The sequence below is a fragment of the Sapajus apella genome, unplaced genomic scaffold, assembly GCF_009761245.1.
Source record: "Sapajus apella isolate SASKATOON/1434 unplaced genomic scaffold, GSC_monkey_1.0 scaffold32, whole genome shotgun sequence".
Lineage (NCBI taxonomy): Eukaryota > Metazoa > Chordata > Mammalia > Primates > Cebidae > Sapajus > Sapajus apella.
This window is the reverse complement of record NW_022436972.1, coordinates 1864346-1879454: the sequence shown is the minus strand read 5'-3', so window position 1 is coordinate 1879454 and position 15109 is coordinate 1864346. Positions and strand designations below refer to the sequence as shown.

At 45.6% G+C, this 15109-nt stretch overlaps 1 protein-coding gene and 1 pseudogene across 4 annotated transcripts in view; one reads left to right on the top strand and one right to left on the bottom strand.

Moving 5' to 3' along the window:
- Nucleotides 1–15109, top strand: part of FLT3 (fms related receptor tyrosine kinase 3) — a 134823-nt gene that overhangs the window by 33352 nt on the left and 86362 nt on the right. For 2 of the 3 annotated variants that reach the window (XM_032294387.1, XM_032294389.1), the window contains exon 1: nucleotides 784–938. The exons of the other annotated variant lie outside the window; for it this stretch is intronic. In XM_032294387.1, coding sequence (XP_032150278.1) covers nucleotides 896–938 — 43 coding nt within the window. In that variant the 5' untranslated portion in view covers nucleotides 784–895. Of the gene's footprint in view, nucleotides 1–783; nucleotides 939–15109 lie in introns of those variants that run through there. 3 annotated transcript variants of the gene reach the window in all.
- LOC116562253 lies at nucleotides 9859–11025 on the bottom strand (annotated as a pseudogene). The gene has a single exon (XR_004273848.1). The product of XR_004273848.1 is annotated as a glyceraldehyde-3-phosphate dehydrogenase pseudogene (transcript).

The following is a 15109-nucleotide window of genomic DNA, read 5'->3' as shown; positions in this document are numbered from 1 at the left end:
TGATGAGTAAACAGAGGACAAGTGGTTTGTGGAGATCAAACGGCCAGGTAAGTAAGGGAAGAACCAGAACTGGCATCCAGAGCTTTCCAATCTTCAACTCATTGCAAGGAAAATAATTTTCATCTCGAAAAATTATGCGGTGAAGAACAAGAACTATGGAGCGGATGATTCACCGCTTCCTCTGGGGGTGTATTTTCTGTATGTTTTGTTTTGAGAGCTGTTTGTTAACCTCCCTAATTGCCTTGGTTGATATGGAAACCCAGCCTGTTTTTCTTCATCCCGCCGCTGACTGGGTCCTGAGCATCCTAGGAGATGGAGGGAGAGACAAAGGGAATCAGTCCACAATTAAGATCCACGGAGAACGGAATGAGACCCCATGAGCGCCGGCGGCAGCCGCCAGCGTGCTGCGCGGATTCATCGCTCTTCTCAGGGCCTCAAAGATCCCAGCGCGCAAGGAGGGTGGCTTGTGGCTCCCTGCAGTCCCCACACCCCGGGTCCAAATGACAGGTTCGGGGACTTACAGGGGCAGCAAGGCGGCAGAGCCGCGGAGTCCGCGCAACTTCCCCGGCGGGACCGCGCCCAATCTTCCCAGCCGCAGTCGGGGAGCCCCGGGGGCTGCCAAGCGCAGGCTGCGGACAGCGGCGGGCACGTGGGTTCGGCTGCAGCGCTGCGCCAGGCACCGGCTTCTCGGCTCGGCCCAACCTCTCAGCTCCCGCCTCGGCCCCTGCCTCTGGGGAGAGGGTTCCTCCTCCCTTTCACTTTGCACCAGTCCGAGGGAATTTGCGGTCGGTGACGCGCATCCTTAAGAGAGCCACCTGCAGCGCGGGGCGCGCCGCTCCAGGCGGCATCGCAGGGCTGGGCCGGCGCGGCCTGGGGACCCCGGGCTCCGGAGGCCATGCCAGCGTTGGCGCGCGGCGGCGGCAGGCTGCCGCTGCTCGGTAAGGCCCCGCTCGCCCGCTCGCAGCCCTTCTCGGCCCCTCAGCCCCCACCCCGCACCGTGGATCAGGATGCCCGCCTCCTCCACCCCGCCGCCTCGCTCCTCCCTGCGCTCGCTCCTTCCATCGCCTCCCGCGCTCCTTCCATCGCCTCCCGCGCCCCTCCCCTCTTTCGCGCCCTCCGGACTCGCCCACTGCTTGCCTGCGGCCCCGGCTTTTCCCACTCTGCGTCCTCTTCCCTCTTCTCCAACGTCGTTTCACCGGCCCGGGCCGGGGTCCCGAGTGGTGGCCCGGACTTCGCAGGCCGCCTTGCCGTGGCGCTGCGCGGGGTCGGGGGCAGCTCGGCCCGCGCGCTTGGGTCCTGTGCTGTCCGTGGGAGTCTGCGGCCGCGAGCTCGGCGCCAGGTGGTCGAGGACCTCTCCTGGACCTACCTCTGGATGCGGTAGACTCCTGGGTGTCGTCTTTAACTCTTCTTTTGAGGCTTTGATTTATGGAGAGAACTCCAATGGGAAAATGCGTCCGCGTTGTCCCCTAGAGCGAGTCATCCTCACTCAATAACGACTCCCCCTAGCCCCGCCGAATTTTAGTTGGATCAACGAATAGTTTACCTAGGAAATGTTATACAAACAAATTTACATATTACCTAGGAAATATTATGCAAACAGATTTACATATTAAAATACTAGCTGTCCATTTCTTCTACGCTCTTTTATCCTGTCATTAAACCCCAATGGGGTTTTCAAGGACTCCGAGGACTGTCCACAAACAATCTGCTGGGTAGCATAGTTGTTACTGCAAAAAAAAAAAAAAAAAAAAAAAAAAAAAAAAACGTCTTACAATCCATTCGCATCAGCTTTCTATTTGGAAAGATGAGAGGATTGAATCGAGTTTGGCTTGAAGGCGACAGAGTTCTGGGAGCCCGGGACCCTGTCCTAGGTCTGCAACCTTGGGACTGATACATACCTCCCCTTGCCTCTGCGTCCTCGTCTGTGCAGTGAGGGAGTCCGTCCCTGTCCCCTTCAGCTCTGAAATGCTAGGATTCTAACTTGAAGTCTCTGTGGTAAACAAACATATGCAATATACAAGTGCAGGAATTGTATCCAATAGCTTTTGTTAAAATAATTCCGAAACATAAAAAAATAAAAAAAGCAAATCAAGGGGGAAAGAGTGGAAAAACAAAGCGTGTTTAGTTCCTAAACATTTATCTTTACTTCTTAGTAAATCTGTAATTTCAAATATGTAGTGCAATATGTTTTTCAGCTTCCATTAATACAAAACGCTAGCTTTCTGTTATGTATGATATTGAGTAATAAGTGCAGTTTTCAGTAGCATAATGGGCTTTCTAAAGGTATAAGCATCAGCACTTGCAACTGTATTTAAGCTGCATTGAATTCTTTCATATTTAGGAAAGAATTCAGAAATTTCTGTTATCCCTGTCCAGATTTTTCTAAATGAAGTATAATTGTCATGCAGTAAATAAGCACAAAATTTAAGAGTACAATTCTATTAGTTTTTATATATGTATGTAACCAAGTAACCACAATCAGACTGAGATATAGAGCAATTCTACCCTTTCTGTCAGTACCCCCTCCTCAGGTAGCCACTATTTTGACTTGTAATGCCATAGATTACTTTTGCCTGTTTTTGAACTTCATGTAAACCAAATCAACATTGTGTAGTCTTTTATGTGCAGCTTCTTTTACTCAACATTGTAATAATGAGAATCAACCTTGCTCTCTGTAGCAGTGTTTTTTTTTTTTTAATTGCTGGTACCATCCCGTGGTATGAATAGATGTTATAATTTATTTAACCCATTCTGTTCTCAGAGCACATGGAAGTTGTTCCAATTTTGTGTAATTATGCATAGCACTGCTGTGAACATTGTTTTATATATGGTGGACATAAACACCATACATAAAGAATTATGCCCACAAGTAGAACTCCTGGATGATAGGTAAGGCATATGTTCAGTTTTGGTAGATACTGTCAAAAAGTTTTCCAAAGTGGTTATACCAATTTCCACTCCCTCTAGCAGTGTCTGGCAATTACAGTTCCTCACATCTTTTTTTTTTTTTTGAGACGGAGTTTCGCTCTTGTTACCCAGGCTGGAGTGCAATGGCGCGATCTCGGCTCACCGCAACCTCCGCCTCCTGGGTTCAGGCAATTCTCCTGCCTCAGCCTCCTGAGTAGCTGGGATTACAGGCACGCGCCACCATGCCCAGCTAATTTTTGTATTTTTAGTAGAGACGGGGTTTCACCATGTTGACCAGGATGGTCTCGATCTCTTGACCTCGTGATCCACCCACCTCGGTCTCCCAAAGTGCTGGGATTATAGGCTTGAGCCACCGCATCCGGCAGTTCCTCACATCTTTGCCAACGCTTGGTATTATGGATTTTCTTGAATAAAGAAGTATAAAGTGAGAAGGTTCAACATGAGAACTTTAAAATGCGTAATAGCCTTAAATTCCTTGAATTAGAACGTGAGATCCCAATTTCCCTTATATTTAAGCACTACTTTTTTTTTTTTTTTTTTTTTTTTAAGACAAAGACTTGCTCTGTCACTCAGACTGGAGTGCAGTAGCGTGATCTTGGCTCACTGCAACCTCCATCTCCCAGGTTCAAGTGATTTTCCTGCCTCAGTCTCCTGAGTAGCTGATGTGCGCCACCACCCCTAGCTAATTTTTGTATTTTTAGTAGAGACAAGGTTTCACCATGTTTCCCAGGCTGGTCTTGAACTCCTGACCTCAAGCGATCTGTCCACCTCGGCCTCCCAAAGTGCTGGGATTACAGGCATGAGCCACCGTGCCTGGCCTTTTATTCAGCATTTATGAGTAGTGGTGAAGCTTTCTAAGTGGCATTTAAAGGAGGGAACATGTTCCCAATGGTCTTTTCTGCATTATGTGCTGATACTGGATGCAGAGAAGTATTTCAATATTTTAATAACTGTGATGCTACCATTTTCATTAGTGTTAACAAATTCATATTCAAAGCCTTGAACTGCACATTTTAGTTGCCGTCCTTTGCCCGCATTGCTTATCTTACTTTACTTGCCTTCTTGGAAACTCCTAGACTGGGGGAATGAGTCAGGAGAAAGTAGAGGGAAGGGACACTCAGCAAAGCTTGGTTTGGATTGGATGTGAGCCCAGACCGGCCAACCTGACGTTAAGGTCCCCTCTGACTCTGAAAGTCTAGTTCTAATTTTTGCCATTATATAGGTGCAGATTGGCTATTCATTTCTTTTTATGTACTTCACATCTATCTATAGTAAATTAGCCTTTTAGGTTTAATTGTGAACTACTTGCCTTACATTAAAAATGGATCAACTTTTTATTTATTTATTTATTTATTTATTTATTTATTTTTGGGACGGAGTTTCGCTCTTGCTACCCAGGCTGGAGTGCAATGGCACGATCTCGGCTCACCGCAACCTCCGCCTCCTGGGTTCAGGCAATTCTCCTGCCTCAGCCTCCTGAGCAGCTGGGATTACAGGCACGCACCACCATGCCCAGCTAATTTTTTATAGTTTTAGTAGAGACGGGGTTTCACCGTGTTGACCAGGATGGTCTCGATCTCTTGACCTCATGATCCACCCGCCTCGGCCTCCCAAAGTGGGATTACAGGCGTGAGCCACCGGTGCCCGGCCTTGGATCAACTTTTTATAACTAAAAAGGCACTTTCAGTAACTCTTAGCTATTGGTAAAGATTTGTTGATGTTGGCGCGGTGGCTCACACCTGTAATCTCAAGCACTTTGGGAGGCCGAGGTGGGTGGATCACAAAGTCAGGAGATTGAGACCATCCTGGCTAACAAGTTGAAATCCAGTCTCTACTAAAAATACAAAAAGTAGCCGGGTGTGGTGCTGTGCACCTGTAGTCCCAGCTACTCGGGAGACTGAGGTAGGAGAATCGCTTGAACCCGGGAATCGGAGATGGCAGTGAGCCAAGATTGCACACCACTGCACCCCAGACTGGGCAATGGAGTGAGACTCTGTCTCAAAAAAAAAAAAAAAAAAAAAAAAAAAAGATTTGTTGTTGAATTCTCTTTTTGTTAAAGTTTTTTTTTTGAGACAGACTTTCACTCTTGTTGCCCAGACTGGAGTGCAATGGCATGATCTTGGCTCACTGCAACCTTCTCCTCCTGGGTTCAAGCAATTCTCCTGCCTCCGCCTCCCGAGTAGGTGGGATTACAGGCATGCGCCACCACTTCTGGCTAATTTTGTATTTTTAGTAGAGACTAGGTTTCTCCATGTTAATCAGACTGGTCTCAAACTCCCGACCTGAGATGATCCATCCGCCTCGGCCTCCCAAAGTACTTAGATTATAGGTGTGAGCCACCGAGCCCGGCCAAATTCTCCTGTTGTTTAAACTGAAAAACAATCAGGCCAAGGAGGAAGATTTACTTCTATTCCAAGGAAAGACTTCAATAAGAAAAATGAGGAGAAAACATGCACTAGGAAGAAAAAAATCTGTTTTTACTTAACAGACGTTAATTGAATACCATTTTTTCTTTTTCTTTCTTTTTTTATTTTTTGAGGCAGTCTCCCCTTGTCACTCAGGCTGGAGTGCAGTGGTGTGATCACAGCTCACTGCAGCTTCAACGTCCTGAGCTCAAGTAAGCCTCTCACCTCAGCCTCCTGGGTACTTGGGACCACAGGCATGTGCCACCACACCTGGTTAATTTTTTGAAAATTTTTTTGACAGATGAGATCGCACTGTATTGCTCAGGCTAATCTTGAACTCCTGGGCTCAAGTAATCCTTCCACTTCGGCCTCCCAAGGTGATGGGATTACAGGTGTGAGCCACCATGCCTGGCAGAACACCTATTTCTACTATTTCTGTGCTAGGCACAAGGGGTACAAAGATTAAAGACATGGGGGTAGGGGAACTTGTGTATAAGTAAATAACCAATTTTATTCTACTTAAGAAATACATGGTTGGGCCGGGCGCGGTGGCTCACGCCTGTAATCCCAGCACTTTGGGAGGCCGAGGCGGGTGGATCACGAGGTCAAGAGATCGAGACCATCCTGGTCAACATGGTGAAACCCCGTCTCTACTAAAAATACAAAAAATCAGCTGGGCATGGTGGCGCATGCCTGTAATCCCAGCTGCTCAGGAGGCTGAGGCAGGAGAATTGCCTGACCCCAGGAGACGGAGGTTGCGGTGAGCCGAGATCGCACCATTGCACTCCAGCCTGGGCAACAAGAGTGAAACTCCGTCTCAAAAAAAAAAAAAAAAAGAAATACATGGTCATTGCCTTTCCCAAGGAAAAGTATTTCAATATGCTTTCTTTTAGTTAGTTAAACCTTCCAACACAGTTGTTATGATTACTTAAATATAGATTAAAAATTGCATGAGTCTGGCCGGGCACAGTGGCTCATGCCTGTAATCCCAACAATTTGGGGGGCTGAGGCAGGTAGATCACTTGAGGTCAGGAGTTTGAGAGCAGCCTGGCCAACATGGTGAAACTCCGTTTCTGCTAAAAACACAAAAATTAGCTGGGCATAGTGGCTGGCGCCTATAATCCCAGCTACCTGGGAGGCTGAGGCAGGAGAATTGCTTGAGCCTGGGATATGGAGGTTGCTGTGAGTGCCATTGCACTATACCCTGGGTAACAAAGTGAGACTCCATCTCAAAAAGAAAGAAAAAAATTGCATGCATTGATGAAGGAAGCTTTAGCCAGGTCAGAAAAGGGATTCCCTTTTTTTGTCCCCTAAAACTACTTAAAAAAATTTTTTTGAGACAAGGTCTGGCTCTATCACCCTGTCTGGAGTGCAGTGGTACGATCTTGGCTCACTACAACCTCTGCTTCATGGGCTCAAGCCAGGCTCCCACCTTAGCCTCCTGAGTCGCTGGGACTATAGGCGTGCACCATGACAGCTGGCTAAATTTTGTATTTTTTTTTGTAGAGATGGGGTTTCACTATGTTGCCCAGGCTGATCTTGAACTCCTGAGTTCAAGCAATCATCCTGCTTCAGCCTCCTAACGTGCTGGGATTACAGGCATGAGCCAGTGTGCCCAGCCTAAAACTACTTAAAAATGGAGACATACTACTGAATGTAATGCTTATGAGAAAGAAAATGCTCTTCTATTTAAAGTAAAAGGAATGAACTGTTCCAAAGTTAAATAAGGCCATCTTTTAGGTCTTGGGAAGAAGTACTTTTCCAAATAGTTCTTTTTTTTTTTTTTTTTTGAGACAGAGTCTTGCTCGGTTGCCCAGGCTGGATTGCAGTGGCCTGAACTTGGCTCACTGCAACCTCTGCCTCCTGGGTTCAAGTGATTCCTGCCTCAGCCTCCTGAGTATCTGGGATTACAGGTGCACACCATCATGTCTGGCTAAATTTTTTTTGTATTTTTAGTAGAGACAGGGTTTCACCATGTTGGCCAGGCAAGCTTCGAACTCCTGACCTCAGGTGATCTGCCCACCTTGGCCTCCCAAAGTGCTGGGATTACAGGCGTGAGCCATTACTTCTGGCCTCCAAATCATTCTTTAAGCAAAGGTATTGACTACATTTTACTCTGGGAGGGTATTCCGGCTCATTCGAGAAGCCCACAGAATGTCTTGGCTTCAGCAACATATCCATGGTTCTTTGTGTTCCTCTAATCTCAGGGCAACAGTGTCGGCTATCAGTCAAGTTCAAGGTTACAGTCTTGCTGCCTCCCAACATACCTACTAGACATTGCCTTAATCTTTGGGCAAAGATTTTGATTTGACAAAAAGCAAATAATCATTTTATCAGTTTTGTTAACTTTGAAAGGGATCTTGTAGATAATAGGAATAAGAATTTGGAGAGGGGGCCAGGTGTGGTGACTCACATTTATAATCCCAGCATTTTGGGAGGCTGGGGCAGGCAGATCACAAGGTCAAGAGATTGACACTATTTTGGCCAACATGGCGAAACCCCGTCTCTACTAAAAATACAAGAATTAGCTGGCCATGGTGGTGCATGCCTGTAGTCCCAGCTACTTGGGAGGCTGAGGCAGGAGAATCATTTGAACCTGAGAGGCAGAGGTTGCAGTGAGCCAAGGTCATGCCATTGGACTCCAGCCTGGTGACAGAGTGAGACTCCATCTCAAAAAAAAAAACAACAAAAAAAAGTATTTGGAGAGGGGAAACTAAAGGACTGGAAATTGGCTCAGCTTGGTCTTGCCACTGTGCTGTATCCTTCATTCCTTCTGAAATAGCAAATTCTTGTGAACCTCACAGTAGGTGGTTTGTCTGAGTGGAGCTTTTTTTTCCCATTGTCTACCCAGACTGCTCATCTGCAAGCATTTTGATTTTTATCAGGAGGCTTCGTGATCTTTAGATGTTTTTATGTGACACCCAGAAAAGCTGTATCCACTTCTCAGGCAGTCATAATTACAGTGTCGAGGTTTTTCTGTCTTTGGGGAATCTGTGAGCTTTATGCCTAAGTGATTTAGTTATTCTTGATTAGTACTTTCTATGGCTGTGTTACCAGTCGTTTTGAAGCAATGAAAGCTTTTGTAGAAGTCACTACTGGTCATTAATTTGACTTATGTGATTCTATGAGTACCAACACAAGTGAAGACAATTTTAAAATAATATAAAAATAGGTGGAGTATAGTGGTTCACACCTGTCTCCCCAGCACTTTGGGAGACCTAGGCAGGATGATCACTGGAGCCCAGGAGTTCAAGATCAGCCTGGGGAAGATTGTGAGACCCGGTCTGCACAAAAGATAAGAAAATTAGCTGAGTGTAGAGGCACACACATGTAGCCTCAGCTACTTAGGAGACTGAATCAAGAGGATAGCTTGAGCCCAGGGATTTGAAGCTGCAGTGAGCTGTGACCATGCCACTGTGGTCCAACCTGGGTGGCAGAGTAAGAGGCTATCTCTAAAAAAAGAAAAAAGAAAGAAATAATATAAAGTGCACACAGTGTTCTTTGTGGCTACAGAAATTGCATAAGCTCCTAAAAGAGGAACTTTTTTTTTTTTAAGGTTAAATAGTAAAAATATATTTTTTACTGCCGTCATTATAAGGTCAATTGGTAGCCAAGAATCTTCCATTGAATGATTTACAGTCTATGCTAAAGCAGACTTTAGTGTATAAGAAAGTGTATAAGATAGTCACTGAACTCAATCTTTGAATATTTTGTCATTTGAGTTATGATTTTCCTAATGTTTGATATTCAGTTCTTGGAGGCAATCCCCATAGATACATTAGGACTAACAACACATTCAGGAAACGTGCTGTTTTCTGTGGCAGGGAATGTCTCTGCACTTAAGTTCCTCAATTGTGAAAAGGAGATAAGCAGTGTCTTACTCCTTCATCAGATAATACTTGTAAAGGACAGCTGCACTCCTTGTTAGGCACGTGTCTTGCAGAAAGAAATGAAGCCTGAAGAAATTAGGATTCAGAGTCACAAGATTTGCCTCCTTCTCTCCCTCCATGCTTTCTTTTTCATTCCCTTCTTCTTTCCCTCCCTTCCTCCTTCCATAGATGTTTTTCAGCACTACTATGTCTAGGACCTGTGTTAAATGCCGTACAGTACTATTTCCTGCCCTCACAGACCTCAGTGTAATGTTACAGGTGTTGGTGGGAGAAGGTCAGATACATAGAAAGAAAATAGCAGTGGAGTTTTAGAAATAGGCACAGTGGCTGAACCTCTAACCCATACTGAGAAGGTAAAGCGAAGCTTCCAAGAGAAGGTGAGGCCAGAGTCATGCTGTAAGAAAAGTAAGACTGGTCAGAGAAAGAAGAAGGTGAGGATATTCCAGGTAAACAGGACAGCAAAGAAAAAGGTACAAAGGTAACAAATATGTCACAAATGGAAAACTATAATTTCTTTTTTTTTTTTTGGCTGAGCACAGGGGACTTTATTGATGGTACATGACAAGGTGGAGCTCCCTAGGCCCCTTCCTCTTCAAGCTGTCTGCATGGAAACTGTGAGGAGGGGCAATTCAGCGTGGTGGGGGATTCTGTGGCAGGGACTTCCCAGCAGTGAGGGCCTCTCTTCCTCTCGTGCTCTTGCTGGGGCTGGTGGTCCAGGGGTCTTACTCCTTGGAGGCCATATGGGACATGAGGTCCACCACCCTGTTGCTGTAGCCAAATTCATTGTCATACCAGGAAATGAGCTTGACGAAGTGGTCGTTGAGGGCAATGCCAGCCCCAGCATCAAAGGTGGAAGAATGGGTGTCGCTGTTGAAGTCAGAGGACACCACCTGGTGCTCAGTGTATCCCAGGATGCCCTTGAGGGGGCCCTCTGACGCCTGCTTCACCACCTTCTTGATGTCATCATATTTGGCAGGTTTTTCCAGACGGCAGGTCAGGCCCACCACTGACACATTGGCAGTGGGGACACGGAAGGCCATGCCAGTGAGCTTCCCGTTCAGCTCAGGGATGACCTTGCCCATGGCCTTGGCAGCTCCAGTAGAGGCAGGGATGATGTTCTGGAGAGCCCCATGGCCATCACGCCACAGTTTCCCGGAGGGCCCATCCACGGTCTTCTGGGTGGCAGTGATGGCGTGGACAGTGGTCATGAGTCCTTCCACAATACCAAAGTTGTCATGGATGACCTTGGCCAGGGGCGCTAAGCAGTTGGTGGTGCAGGAGGCATTGCTGACGATCTTGAGGCTGTTGTCACACTTCTCATGGTTCACGCCCATCACGAACATGGGGGCATCAGCAGAAGGGGCAGATATGATGACACTTTTGGCTCCCCCCTGCAAGTGAGCCCCAGCCTTCTCCATGGTGGTGAAGACGCCAGTGGACTCCACCACGTACTCAGCGCCAGCATCGCCCCACTTGATTTTGGAGGGATCTCGCTCCTGGAAGATGGTGATGGGATTTCCATTGATAACAAGCTTCCCGTTCTCAGCCTTGACAGTGCCATGGAATTTGCCATGGGTGGAATCATACTGGAACATGTAGACCATGTAGTTGAGGTCAATGAAGGGATCATTGATGGCGACAATATCCACTTTACCAGAGTTAAAAGCAGCCCTGGTGACCAGGCGCCGAATACGACCAAATCCGTTAACTCCGACCTTCACCTTCCCCATGGTGTCTCAGAGATGTGGCTGGCGATGGGAGACTAGATGCGGCTGTCTGGCGAACAGGAGGAGCAGAGAGCCAGAAAACTATAATTTCATTCCAAGTTGTTGGGACACAATGTGTAAGCTCATTAGGATTAGAGTAACTATCATTTATAAAGTTGTAATTCAGCAAATGATTGAAAAATTTCTAATGAATAGCTTTAAAAAAGAAAATTCAGTGTTGCCTGAGCATAATGTGTAAGGAATACTTTAGTGATGTGTTAAGTGGCTGGACTTTATCATGTAGACCAGGAGATTCTGGTTGGTTGGTCTGACGCAGTGGTTCCATGCCTATTGTCCAAGCTATATGGAAGGCTCGCCCAGGAGTTCAAGGCCAGCCTGGCCAACATAGCAAGATCCCATCTCTAATTTAAAAAAAAGAAAAGAGGCTAGGTGTGGTGGCTTACACCTGTAATTCCAGCAGTTCGGAAGGCCAAGGAGAGTGGATCACTTGAGTCCGAGAGTTTGAGACCAGCCTGGGAAACATGATGAAACCCCTTTTCTACAAAAAATACAAAAAAAGTTAGCTAGATGTGCTGGCATTTGTCTGTAGTCCCAGCTACTAGGAAGGCTGAGGCAAGAGAATTGCTTGATGTGGAGGTTGCAGTGAGCCAAGATCACACCACTGCACTCCAGCCTGGGTGGCAGAATGAGATCCTGTCTCAAAAAAAAAAAAAAAATTCATCTTTGGATGGATGGATTTCAGGGGGTTTGTTATATCTTCCCTGTGTGTGTGTATGTGTGTGTGTCTGAGCATGCTTCTTTTTTTTTTTTTTTTTTTTGAGAGCGTGTTAACTGCTACCTTCAGATTTTCAAAGGGGTCTGTGACTCAAGAAAGGAATCATTGCTGTTGGTTCTGGAGGGCTTTAAGCAGAGGTTTGATATGCTCTGATTGGTACTTTAGAAAGACAATTCTGTCTGTGTTGCGGCCAACACTATGGCAGGGAAGTTGTTGGCAGTAATCCAGGCCAGAGATGACAACGAGGGCTTGAACTAGGGCGATGGTGATAGAGATGTGGAGCTGAGAATTGCTTTGAGAATTATCAAGTAGTCAAAATGTTAGCTGGGCGTGGTGGTGTGCACCTGTAAGCCCAGCTACTCTGGAGGCTAAGGCAGGAGGATTGCTTGAGCCCAGGAGGTTGAGGCTGCAGTGAACTATGATCCTGCCACTGCACTCCAGCCTGGGTGGCAGAGAGAGACCCTATCTCAAAAAAAAAAAAAGTCAAAATGTAAGGGTTGGCAATTTCCTGGGTGATGGGAAATGAGGAAGAGGGAGGAATCAAAAATGGCTTCTGGGTTTCTGGCTTCTGTGACACTGGAGGTTTTGCTACTGAGAAGGATTGGGGGAGAGAGAAGAGAGAGAGGTAGGAAGAGGTGGGGCTCAGGGAAGAGATATGTGAGTTAAATTTTCATTTGAGTTTAAGGTTCCTGGGGGCTACCCAGATATATAGTTATAGACACAGAAGGTATAAATTAGGAACTCACGAGCAGATATCTATATTTATTATTATTATTTTATTTATTTATTTATAATTATTATTATTATTTGAGACAGAGTCTCACTCTGTCGCCCAGGCTGGAGTGCAGTGGTGCAATCTCAGCTCACTGCAACCTCCACCTCCTGGGTTCAAGTGATTCTCCTGCCTCAGCCTCCCAAGTAGCTGGGGCTGCAGGCATGCTCTACCACGCCGGCTAATTTTTTGTATTTTTAGTAGAGATGGGGGGGGCGGTTCACCATGTTGGCTAGGCTGGTCTCGAGCTCCTGACCTCGTGATCCACCTCCCTCAGCCTCCCAGAGTGCTAGAATTACAGGCATGAGCCACCGCGCCCAGCCTATTTTTTACTTTTATAGAGATGAGGTCTTGCTATGTTGCCCAGGCTGGTCTTGAATGCCTGAGCTCAAGCAATCCTCTCACCTTGGCTTCCCAAGATGCTGAGATTAAAGGCATAAGCCACTGCACCCAGCCTCATGAACAGACGGACGGTAGTCAAAATTATGAGAATTTACAGAGAGAGAACATTGAATGAATGAGTTCAGAAAATGAAACCTTAGAGTTACCCAGTCTATTGCCCTCATTTACCAGAGGAAGAAAATGGGGCTCAAAGAGGATAAATGCGTTGCTCAAATGCAGTTATCAAAGCTGAGAACTTTCAGAAGCGGGACTTGGAGCTCTGGTCTCCAACTCTTTGCCTCACAGAAGACAACTTGAAAACGAAGTGTCTTAACATCCTCTGGTTTGTTTCATAATGTGTAAATTGACAGCTCTTTAAAGTTTTAGATTAACGTCAATGTTTTCTGATTTACCCCTGATCCCAGTACTGTCCCTTCAAAGTACACCACTCTGAGAGCTCTTTTTCAATTCCAGAGTTGTCCTCACTGCTCAGAATGTGTTTGGAACTGGATTCTGGGAATTTCCATTACAGTTTTAGAGTGAATTATTGGAAAGAACCTTAGTATTAATGGTGGCAAATTTCCTTTGGCTTTTTTTTTTTTTTTTTTTTTTTTTTTTGAGACAGGTCTCACCTGCCATCTATCTCACTTTGTCACCCAGGCTGGAGTGCAGTGGCATGATCATAGCTCACTGTGGGCCTGACTTCCCGGACTTCAGTGATCCTCCCACCTCAGCCCGCTGGGTAGCTGAGACCACAGGCGTGCACCACCACACCTGGCTAATTTTTGTATTTTTGGTAGAGATGTGGTTTTGCCATGTTGCCCAGGCTGGTCTCAAACTCCTGAGCTCAAGTGATCCTCCTGTCTTGGCCTCCCAAAGTACTGGGATTACAAGTGTGAGCCACCAGGCCTGACCAGCTTTTTAAAAAGTCAGGTTTATTGAGCTACAATTTTCATGCAGTAAATTTCATTCTCTTTAGTATGCAGTTTTATGAGTTTAAGAAACAAATACAGTTGTAGAACTGCCACCACTATCAAGATATAGACATTTCCATTCCTGTCAAAAGTTCCTTCATGGTGAGGGGGCAGTGGGACTCATGCCTGTAATCCCAGCACTTTGGGAGGCCAAGGCCAGAGGATCACTTGAGGTCAGCAGTTCGAGACCAGCCTGGCCAACATAGTGAAAACCCATCTCTACTTTAAAAAAAAAATGCAAAATTAGCTGGGCATGGTGGCTGACTCCTGTAATCCCAGCTACTCGGGAGGCTGAGGCAGGAGAACTGCTTGAACCCAGGAGAGGGGAATTACAGTGAGCCAAGATGGCACCACTGCACTCCAGCCTGGGTGACAGAGCAAGACTCCATCTCAAAAAAAAAAAAAAAAAAAAGTTCCTTCATGCCCTTTTATAGTCAACCCTGATCCCTACCCCAACCAGTAAGCTCTTTTCTTTCATCATTTTTCCCCTCATAGAATGTCATGTAAGTGGAATCTTATGATACGGAGCCTTTGAGTGTGTTTATTTCACATAGTGGAATTATCAGATTTATCTATGTTGTTATGTATATCAGTAGTTTTTTCTTTCTGCTGCTGAGTAGTATCCTATGGTATGGTTAGGCTCAGTTTATTTATCCATTAACCAGCTGACTGGTCATTTGTTTGCTTCCAGCTTTTGGCAAGGATGAATAAAACAGCTAAAATATTTGAATACAGGTTTTTGTGTGAGCATAGATTTCATTTCTTTTGGGTAAATACCTCAGAGTGGTATTGTATTGCTGCACTGCATGCTAAGTGAATGTTTAACTTCATGAGAAACTGCCAAACCGTTTTTCCAAGCGATTGTTTCATTTGTCATTTACCCCAACAACGTGTGAGAATTGCATTTGCTCAAGGTCATCGTCAGCATGTGGTATTGTCGGTGTTTTGGTTTTGGTTTTTAACCATTGTAATAGGGGTGTAGCAATGTGTTACTGTGGCTTAAATTTGCATTTCCCTAATAACTAACGGTGTTAAGCATCTTTTCGTGTGTTTAATTGTCATCCTATGTTTTGTTTGGTGAAGTGTCTCCTAAAATCTTTTGCCCATTTTAAAAATTGGATTGTTTGTTTTATTATTATTAGGTTTTAAGGGTTCTTTGGGTATTATGGATACAAGTCCTTTTTCACACATATATCATCAAAATGTTTTCTCCAGTCTGTGGCTTGTCTTTTCTTCTTTTTTTTTTTTTTTTTTTTT